At 38.9% G+C, this 11,319-nt stretch overlaps 1 protein-coding gene across 1 annotated transcript; it reads right to left on the bottom strand.

Annotated features, from left to right (window-relative positions):
* Window positions 1-220: 220 nt before the first annotated feature.
* On the bottom strand, window positions 221-11,298 carry FAM199X (family with sequence similarity 199, X-linked). Its single transcript, XM_015860792.2, has 6 exons — window positions 11,031-11,298; window positions 8,973-9,192; window positions 6,682-6,831; window positions 6,199-6,360; window positions 4,844-5,104; window positions 221-4,495 (listed from the first exon to the last, which is right to left on the bottom strand). Exons 1-6 carry the CDS (start codon window positions 11,216-11,218, stop codon window positions 4,325-4,327), a joined length of 1,152 nt encoding a protein of 383 aa, XP_015716278.2. The 5' UTR covers window positions 11,219-11,298; the 3' UTR covers window positions 221-4,324.
* Between the last annotated feature and the right edge of the window lie 21 nt (window positions 11,299-11,319).

The following is an 11,319-nucleotide window of genomic DNA, read 5'->3' as shown; positions in this document are numbered from 1 at the left end:
AAATAAGTAACAAAAGAGACAGTTTTCAATACAAAATCTTGGGTTATATAATCTGTAATTTTTTTTCCCCTAAGAAATGATTCTGATCAGGTTTTATGATCAAACTACATTACTTAGGGAGGGTCTGGTTGGCCTTCTTCAAAGAAGGAGTTCACCCGGTACATTTTACTTCTTTCTCCATGAAGAGTGAATACATAATCCCGACGGATGAATAACCCTGTTCTGAACAAGACATCACATAGTTTAATAACTTTGCTACGCCATTAGTTTTAATTCCAACCTGTATTCCAATATGCACATGACTATTTTCAGATACAACAAAAACTTGAAGTAAACAGCATCAGTCATCAGCATGGCAACTGGTAAAATCCATCAGAAAAATCTCTATAAACATTGTGGAAAGTAGATACAGAATGTACATAAAACAGTTCTCTATACAAAAGTGCATTTTAGCAGTAAAATTAGTAAAGAACCTGAAAAAAAAAGGGAAAAAAAAGCCTCAATTTAAGCAGTACCACTTAAACTACACCATCCACCTCAACCCCCAACTCCAAAAAACCAAAAAACCAAAACCCCAAAGAAAAAACTCACTTTCTCCTTGCTTTGGTTATTAACTGTATTCAAGGCTTCAACGTCACTTTCTTTAATAGAAGAATTTATTTATAATTTGGAAATCTCTTAAAGTTAGCCAGGTGAGAGTGAATGCAAGTATGATTGATCACAGTTAAGCGTCAAAACAGACAAGCTTTGAATAGTATGAACATTTGCATTTGGTAGATTAATAATTTAACTTCGCAAACCTTAAATGGAAAACGGCGTGTTGATTAGGTCCTTTCTGCACCCAAAAACTGCAAGATTCATAAGCTCGAGAATTTTAAACCAATAAATCTAACAGCCATAAAAAAATGGCTTATAAGAATGAACCTCCAGAACAGTCAGGTTTATGAGTATTTATAGACCAACGCATCAACTGAATTCAAAGCTCAGAGTGTTAAGAAAAAAGAAATGGCTTTAAGCCATTCAGCATAGATGAATAGTAAATATTGCCATTTTATATGCTTCTATATGATACATGTGCTCTCTTGTAAATGCACATGAATAAATTCAAATAGTTGTGTGTTTCTTTCCATTCTTCCCCCAGAGAATGATTGTGACCTTCACAGGTATCAAACCACAGTATGAGAACTAAAAGTTAAACCTAGGAAAGCCTTGCCCAACACCTTGACTGCTCGTCTTAGAAAGCACCCCTTGCTCAGCATACCATCATTTAATCGGCTTCCCACATAAAGAAAAACAGTCCATGTCTTGACAGAGACAAAGGGCGATATTAGATACACACACAGATCAGACAGGTTTGTCAGGCAGCTAGCTTTCTTCCTTATAGTTAAAATTATGTTAGAAAAGAATGTTCTCTATTGTTTACAGTCTTATTGCAATCAGACTTTCAGTGCTCGTTCTAAGCCTTTTTAGAGAAAAAGTTACCATGGAAGCAAATCATTAATGTTACACAGCTTAAATAATTACATTTGTATTACAGTGGGTACAAAGCACATAGTTACACAGCTTCAGTACCATGGAGCAATACATCCATTGCTGTTTTGTTGTTGTTTTTTTCCTGTGTCTCTCTCTATTCTGCTTTTTAGGGTGACATTTTCCTTCAATGAAGGAAAAGTACAATTTTGTTGTTGTTTTTAAACACACTACAAAATAAGTCTGAATTTTAACAGTCCGTTGTTGTTCTGCATCTATCTGAACCCAGCAAGCTGTAGATAGCCTCCTGTAAAACAAAGCAGCAGCAGCTATAATTGTTTACACTTGAATCAGCAAGATGAGGTTTAACAACAGTTTCAACTGAGTAATGCAACAGGAACCCAATACAAATTTTAAGCATACAGTATTTTGCAGAATCTGAAAAAAAACACCTCTCCACTCACCCCTACTCAAAATTAGGTGTCTTTAGAAACTAAGAAGGATGCAAAAAAACAAAGTGTGTGTATAAGTTTGTGATACAGTCTGAATCCCACAGCTATTCCTAGTGCTGTTCTCAGAGATGCCAAGTACTCAGCACAGAGGTAAGCAAGAAGTCATGAATGTTCTGATCAGAGCATTCCTAGTTTCATATTCTTAGGTTAAAATCATTCCGGAACCACAAGATTACAGAGCTGTAAGTTATATGGCACCCCTGTAAACCTTCATTTCTCTGTTCATTTGTCTGAACTGAAGCAAGGGAAGTACCCAGCTGGAGATGAACTACCCCAACCAGCTACCATGACACCTGGGAACTTTTTTCCAATACAGCAGGTGAATAATTAGAACAATGTAATCATTTGGATTAACTTATATTCACTTAAGATCAAGCTGAAAACACAGTCTTCTCTCATTTAATAACCTCAGGAATCTAGCAGGCAGGTATCTCATCAAAACAAATGGGTTCAGCTCTCAACATCTGCAAACTCCACCATCACGAGGCACTGCACCTTTGTACGCCACTAAAAAGTTTTTAGCACTGTTTCTACAGAAGGAAGAGAGGTATCAATCAGTTATAGTGCAGTGCAAGTGAATACTGATGGGAAACAGTCACTTCTGGTTAGCAGCTGAATGATGAGCAATACCAAGTAGCTAACATCCAGGTTTAAAATGATACTTTTCTATCAGTGGCCAAGTCAACGAGAGTGGCAAATTCCACATGTACTAGTAACTAGATTATGGACCTCACTTTTATCTCACTGAAACCCTTTCAGAAGTCATTGTTCAGATATTTTGCTGACCTTGTATTTCAGGGCTATAGGGAATGCCACCTCTAAAATTAACTTACTTTAGCTGTCATGGCAAACAAGTGTGCATAAGACATGCAGAATGAGTGAGTGAGTCGCCCCACACCTATATAAAGTGGATTGTGCGATTCTGCAGGATTGGGCCATATGCTGCATTTACAGGCACCTGTGACCACACTGAACTCATTAATTAATGACAGCAAAATGAAAGCAGTAAAGCATCAGGATTAAAAAAAAGAGTAATTAAAAAAAAAAATCACCTTCCTGAACTCAGAACTAGAAAATACTTTTATGGCCCCTTATGTTTCACACTGAAATTTAAAAGGATCAATTTTATCTCAGGTGCTGATGGAAAGAATATTGTAGCCAGTGGTTCCAAGGTAAGGACAGAAGTTGCTTTACAAATAATGGGGAAACAGGCTAAAACTACTTTTACCTCCCTACCTGTAAATCTGAATTTTTAAGAGATACTTCAAAAGCAGGATTCCGAAGCACATTTGGAACAGTGCAACAGCCCACATGGAAGACTCATCCTCAGCTGGGTGGCAAAAGGATTATAAGCATATAATAAGAAAAGACATAGCTGTGTCTATGCCTAAGCTTTCTTGCCTATGAAATTAATTAATAATGACATAAGTTTAGAAATAAAGAAGACACCAAAGCTTTGTGCCTCTTGTTTGCAAATCTGTTTCCAGTAGCATTTTTAACTATTCAAAGAAGTGTCCTAGACAACTTTATTAAAGATTAATGCACTTTTAATGCATAAAGGTATTTCATTTGAATCTCTTTACAGCAATCGTTGGGATGTACTGGCTGACCTTTACTATTGATCAGACTAAGACACTGAGCAGCCAAATAATTTTTTAAAGACTAAGTTTGCAAATTGTATGTTTTTGCCTTTATTTATTTATTTTAATCTACCTGCTTCCTAAACAACTCTACAATTAAGCATAATTTCTGTATACAGATTTCCTGCTTTGGAAGTCTTGCTTCTTACTTTCTGTGCAGTTCGAGGTAACCAGCAACTACTAGAAATGGGATTCATCACAGTATTCTGATTTTGTACGATCCAACAGAAAGACTTAAGAAAGTCTTACAGAATTAAAGTCTGTTTGGTACTACCTCCCTGTTCGCCCCCAGGTTAAACAACTCTCCTAACAGGAAAGAAAAAGACAAAAGCAGCCACGTTTAATTACACAAACTAAGTGAAAATAAAAAAAGACTGGAATATAGAACTGCAGACTTAGTGTCATCCAAAAGCATCCCTAGGTATATGCCTTGCAAGAAAGTAGCATGTTAGCCAAGTTCAGTTTTCTGTAACAACTATCTATTCAGCAGCTTTTCAGAAGTCAATTAAGTTTCTGAAGTCTTAGTTGCAAAATTAAGTCTCAAAAAGCTGAAGTTACTCAACTCTTAGAACAGCTTGCAAAAATTACACTTGAGGAAAGACCTGGTTTATACTGTTAACATTAATCAAAATTTGGTCAAGAAATACATGTAAACAATAATACATTTAAGGCTTAGAAAGAACACTGATAAATTCACCCCTGTCACATTAAAACATCCACATCTCCTTCATGGTCCTCTTCAGTCACTTTTAAAGAGAGCACTTCTTCATTAAGAAATAAACCACTCAGTCTTTCCTTACGAGCTTGTCTTTGCTCTTTCAGCTGTCTCTTGCGTAAGGCTTTTTGTTGTAATTTCCGTTGCTTGGAACGTTTCTGTCAAAATATAGAAAACAGACCAAAATGAGGTGTTGTTCAGTATATTAGAAACCACCTTTAAAGTTGCTAAATACATTAAATAGTGTATTACGGTCTGGTCTGAAAAAACTTAATGTAGATGAATAATTCCTCACTGAACTCTCACTCACCCAAAAGTAATCAGAGGACTTACTCTACATACATCATGCCAGAAGGAATAGCCAGTACTGACCTGGCTAAATAACTTCAGCAGATCCACATTTACTAAACACATTCTTTCAATACGGATGCCCCAGTTAGGATCAACTAAGTGACAGTAATAAGATACAAAGCTTAAAACATATGTATGTAATTAGAAATGTTTACTTTTGAATCCCGGATTCTTTCTGCAGCGCTTGTAGACAAATTACTATCGCTGTGCGCTCGACTCATGTTGGCACTTGAATTTGAAGCAGAATTAGCAACACTAGAACCACTGCTGCTTGCCGAGCTGACCATGCTGGCACTGCTGCTGCTGACGCTGGCACCACTCACACCGCTGGTACTGGCGCAACTGTAGCTACTCCTCTTCCAGTTTTCCCTTGCAGATCGCTGACGAGGTCCGTGTTCCTTGATATAGTTTCTCACCTTTAGAAAAGATGCAGCAGAATTACTAAGGCTTGATAAATACTGCACTGAGATACCCCTCTGCATGTAAAAGAAACAGACTGCCTATCAATAACGATGAACAAATTCAGCTAGTCTCATAGAACATTCTGCTGTGGCTGCTTAAATCTCAAACCACCTTACAATCACCAAGAGAACTAATTTAAGTAAGTGTTAACTTCATCACAGAAAGAAGAAAAAATGAATAACAAGGTTCTGTTTATCTTCCCTTCTGCCCATTCCCCTCAGTTTTCAAGTCACAGTAATAACACAAAGCAGAAAAACCAGCAAAGTTCAGCTGAACTAAAATGTTTACTGAAGGTATTAAGATGGTTTATTTTGTTACAATCGAACAAAAGGAAAAGTAGTACTTTAAGATGATACTTATTTTGAAGTGTAAAGCAGCCAAATCCACCAGTGCAGTGATTGGTTACCCTCTCCAATCATTACACTCATCACAATAACAAATACAGAACAACACATAGGAGTTCAGTCTGACAGGACTCTGTATCTTTTCCCAATAAGACATCACAACACAACAGGCCAAGAAGGCAGTAGCATATACCTACCATACCAACCAGTTGCCATTCTTGTTAGAATAAGTATTTTACAACATCTTTAAAATACATTGGTTTATATCTTTTTACATTACGTTTACAGTCTTCTCCTTAAGGAGAGGATTAATTCTTCTCCCTCTAATTCCTCTGAATCTTAAACACTAATTTATGTTCAGTTAGCAAATTCATCTCCTCAGTGAGACGATAGTCATGAAAGGGAATCAGTTTCATCAGAACTGGTTCCACAGCATAACTCGTTACATGCTAGCATTCCAGAACTGACTGCTAGACTTCTAATGAGTACTGAGAATACACAGTCAGTCTTTTATGTAAGTTTAATATATATAATACTTTTCTGAATTGGTTTCCTTCTTGACAATGTTGTGCACTAGTCTATTTCTAGTCTTGTATGTAAAGATGATATACAAGAATTGATCATGGCTCTAAGATTTTGCAAGACACAACTGATGTTAGAGGGATTGAAAAAAAACGAAGGCTTACATACAAACCTTAACTCACCTGTTTCAATTTTTCATCTGTGAGACAGTTTAGTTCAATAATGAATTCACTATCTGTAGGTGATATCTGAGCAGTAGGATCAATAATTTTGATAATGTCAAGTTGCTCTCGAAGGCCCATCTCTGTACTGACTTTGCGACTTAAATATTCAATATATTCAACCTACAAGCCAAAAAAAAGTGAGCAATTTTTGAAGTGTACAAATTCTAAAAGAAAAGAGAAAAAAAAGACTAAGAGAATAAAATGCTCTCAAATACTTCTTCCTATGATCCCTGGGTCACTGAGAATCTGCAAAAACTCAAAGTGAAAGCTTGAGAATCTGTTAAACTACCCATTACGATTGCAAGATTTAATGTCAAGAATCAAATTACACTGAATATAGTTGTGTTTACACCTACAGCAATTACTGCGTTCTTTAAGATGTTGCACTGATTAGTTCTTCTGTATCTTACAGTTCTCATGTAGGTAAAAAGTTGGTTTCACCTGTTCATCGTTTGTCATTGCGCTCCATGGAAGTTCATCAAGATTCCTATGCTTGTTTTTCTTTTTCGGAAGCAGACATGGAGAGCTTGGAATACTAGGTATAACATCAGAAAGTACATCACTCCCACTTGTAATGTCACTGCCAGGCAGCTTGTAATATGCAAGAGAAAGAACAAAACCTTAGAATACAGTAGACACATTTTAAGTCATTTCAACACAATTAACAATTCAAAACAGAGTCACATTAGCAAATCATCGTTTATCTGTACGCTCTAACAACTACCTATTAATTACTAAAAAAACCTACAGTACTTGCTTTAACCTTTCAACAATCTGCAAGCACAGCAAACTCAAACCACACTACTCTAAAAAAAGAGGCATATGTTGAAATTCCATTTAAATAAAGAACAGAATGATGTGGCATTTCAGTATTTCCCTTCTCCATCATTGTAAATTGCCCGTTACATTCTAAAGCCAAACCTCATGTTCTTACTTTAGGAAAGATCACTTCAGAGTAGGTCTCTAATTTATACCACATCCCATAATTACGTGATACAACTGAATTAAAATTGTTGTCATTTTCCTGGAAGCAATTGCAGAACTTTAGCTAACATCACAAGTACAGCTGACATGTAATTTCTGAATGCTTTTCCAGTTGAAGTGTGACAGCTGGATTACTCATACTCAGAATCTGCCAGATAACACTGTCCAAAGCTTCAAAAGTCTTTAAAAAATGGTACAAGTTGAATCAATCATGTCTCTGAAAAAAAATATGTTTGTTAAAAAAAAAAAGCTAGTTAATAATCAAACGTGTTGTCAGCTAACTACGATGTGAGAAATTCCTTCTTTTCTAAACAATTACCCAGTATATCAGGCAACTAAAATGTCACAGCTCGGTGAAACACTGAATCATTGGGATCCAACCAAAATTGCTCCCACAGGCTGCACTGCACACTTGTAACTTCAAAACCTACAGAGACTAACAGACTAAAATAGTAAGAAATTCAGAGCAAATTTCAGTCCCTGTTATCTTATATTCATCTTTCAGAATAGAATTTGTACTTTCTGGAAAGCTGTATTCTCAGTCTCTATACTGCACTTACAAGATGCTTTGTCTAAGCTTTATGACAAAATGCGAAAGTATTCTTTGGTGTATTCTGATGCACAGTATTTCCCATTTCAAAGTTACGGGCACATTAAAAGTTCATTTAAAAGATTTAAGTGCTGGAGTATGGCACCCAGGCCTAAGGCCACCAGCACAAAATGCACCTAGAACACAACCACAAAAGGGTCACAAGGATGCTCAGAGGGCTGGAGCACCTCTCATATGAAAACAGGCTGAGGGAGTTGGGCTTGTTTAGCTTGGAAAAGAGAATACTCTGGGGAGACCTCAAAGCAGCCTTCCAGTGCTTGAGAAGAGCTTATAAACAGGAGGGAGACTGTGATAGTGACAGGACGAGGGAAAATGGTTTTAAATCAAGAGGTTAGATATTTGGCACAAATGTTTTTTACTCAGAGGCTGGTGAGGCATTGGTACTACTGCACAGAGAAGCTGTGAATGCCCTGACCCTGTAGGCTCAAGGCTGGGCTGGATGGGGCCCTGGACAGTTTGAGCTGGTGGGGAGAGGTGGCAACCTGCAGACGGAAAGGAGCTGGAATTGCATGGGCTTTAAGGTCCCTTCCTATACAAGCCACTCCGTGATTATATTATATCATTACATTAGAAGACTGATAAACAAAATAGTAAGGCTGAAGATACCTGAACTAGACCACATTGCACACAGACTAGAAAAAAAAGCAGTTTACACTCCTTCACATCCAGGGGAAACAAAGAGAGCTCCTATATTTAACAGGAACCGAAGAAATGGAAATAGGCTACAGCAAGACTTCTACGCTTTATCAAGCTGCCAGCTCAGTTACCACAGAAGACTCAAGATGGCCAAATCACTGAAAACAGACATACCGATCTGGTTATACAACAACTGCAGAGCAGATCTCAAGGCATAACTTGCAGCTGTGAGGTTATGTCCTACGTGTTGGTCACAGAGAAATCACAATATGTAACCATTCATCTTTGAGGAGCCAACCTTCAGACTCTCCTCCAGACTAAATACTCTGGGATGAAACAGAACAAAACGTTCTCCTTATCACTGAAGATTCAGATATCTGCTCTTAATTTTCAGCAGTTATAAAGGAAAGAAAAACAAGGAAGACTTTTCACTGAAAGCTAAATCCAGCACTTAATAACCTATAAAGAATTTTACATTTACAGAGAAACGTTTACAGTTTACCTGCCATTCAAACTCGCTGTCTGACCAATCCCAGTATGTACTGATCGAGGAAGAGACATCACTGCAGACACTGCCTTCAGGAAACAAATCAAAAGAGGTGAACTCCTGGTCATCCAGCAGAGAATAGCAGTCGTCCTGGTCACCAACTGAAACCGAGGAGAACAGCTCCTCACTGCACTCTGAGCTGGCTACACTAGTTCCACAGGAAGTCAGGTTCCATCTGTAAAACAGGACAAAACAAACAGAAAGTAGTAAGTAAGTAGAAAGTAGTAGAAAGTATATTGGCATCGCGTGTCCTGAGAACTGTTTAGTTCTCCTAGGGCTCCAAATATTATCTCTACTTTGCTTGTCAGTAACATGATGCATCCATATTGAAATCCATTTAAATCATTAAGACATGAGTAAATCTATTTTGAAATTATTTTAAAAGATCCATAAACAACACCAAAAACAGCGGGGCAAAAATCCAACCATGTTTGTATCTTTATTGCAAAGCATTAACACTTTCCATCTCAGAGTGCTGAACCCCACAGTGTGTACCTTTTTTGTCTTTTAAAAACATTTTAATATAGGAAAGTTTCCTAAAACTATCACAAAGACTGAAATAAGAAAAAGTAAGGAGGAAATCAATGAACCTTTTGGGAAGTACAACAGTCACTAATCTACATTCCAAATTAGAGTCCAGAAGTAATTCTAGTATGACAACCCCATACGAAACTATTATTTAACTGGGAAATGTAATATGGATATACCTGAGGTTTCATTATTCACTGTTCTCAACTCTGAATTGCAAAAACAGACATGTCCAGAGAATATGTTGTTACAATTATGTGCAAGATGGCAATGTGACGTATGAAAATGCCGCTATGCCAAATCTAAACACCTTTTTCCTCATAATTTCCTTAAAAAGAGAGTCAGCGTTGTTGCTGAAGTAAAACAACTGAAGACTCAGATCTCACAGAATGTGTTTTCTGGGAGCAAGCCAGAATTTAACAAGCTTACAAAACCAGCTTCCATATCTGGATTTATATTACACATTGGTAAAAAGTAGGTCGAGACAACTATGAGTCAGCACAGCACTGCAGTACAGCCAAAACTATTCGCAAAAGCTTTTTAAATTCACCAGTAAGCTCTCATTCCATCAGTATATGCACTTCAATCCGGCTAACTAGAGAAACACTTTCTTATCTAACTGCAAAAGCTGAGCAGTGCCATAATGCAGACAGGCTGCTCTCCACCATTGTTATTTAAGCCTCATACCTGGCTGCCTGTTTGCAGTGGACTCACTTCCACATCTATTTGGCAAGCATGAATTCATCCGACATTGAAAGCATTCCACAAACCTCCCTTTTAGAAGATTCAAGAGACCCTACTCCCCCTTTCTGCAACCCTTATCCACATACCATGTCACACTGGTACTGACTTTTGCAGGCAGGTAATCAATCAGTATTTAATAGAATAGAAGAGAGGTGATAACAACATAATTCTGAACATCACAACAATTTCGATATCCATTAAACACTAAGGAAAGAAGAGAGAGCAGATATTTTCTAGACCTATCAGAACACAGGGTGAGGTATAGGGACTCTACCACCAACCAACCAGATTTTAGGATAAAAACATTATAACATGACAACTATTTGGTCAATGTTTCTCACACTGAATCGCTTCAGAATAGGCCATCTCTACAGATCACAGACCGAAGGATTTGCCCTTAATCAGCAGCAGTCACCGAGCTCAGTCACCGAGCTCCTGACTCACTCGCAACCTCTGCAGGTTTGCCGGTGCCCACGCCTCTGCTGATTTTAATTACAACAACCACAGCTCCCCCCACGTGCTCGTTCACAGAACAGCGTTAAAACATATATACAAATATATATATATATATATCGGGAAGAACCCACGTGCTTCAAAGCCCAGCGGAGCCCACACCGGTTACCGCCCACGGAGCCCAGAGATGCGCGGCCCTCCCTCCCCCATGCCCGCACAGCACGGAGCCGCCCGCGGCACAGCCTCAGTGTCCGGGGCAGCACCTCTCGCCCCCCCCGGCCCACCGACCTATTGGAGTGGAAGCGGTGCAGCGGGTCGGTGCGGTGGCAGGACGAGAGCTGGCAACCGAAGTCACTGACATCCAGGCACCCCTCCTCGCTCAGGCTCAGGCTCCCGCCCCGCGGCGGGTGCTGGTGCGAGAGGAGCGGGCACGGCTCGTCGGGGGCCAAGAACTTCTCGTACAGCTCCTCGGTCATGGCGGCGACGGGCGGGCGCCTCACACACGCACAGGCCGAGCCGCAGGCACCGCCATAAGCGGCTGCTGGCAGGAAGCGATGGGCAGCCGGACCGGCGGCCT

The sequence above is a fragment of the Coturnix japonica genome, chromosome 4, assembly GCF_054131305.1.
Source record: "Coturnix japonica strain WE chromosome 4, WE-NBRP24, whole genome shotgun sequence".
Lineage (NCBI taxonomy): Eukaryota > Metazoa > Chordata > Aves > Galliformes > Phasianidae > Coturnix > Coturnix japonica.
This window is presented reverse-complemented; position numbering and strand designations above follow the sequence as displayed.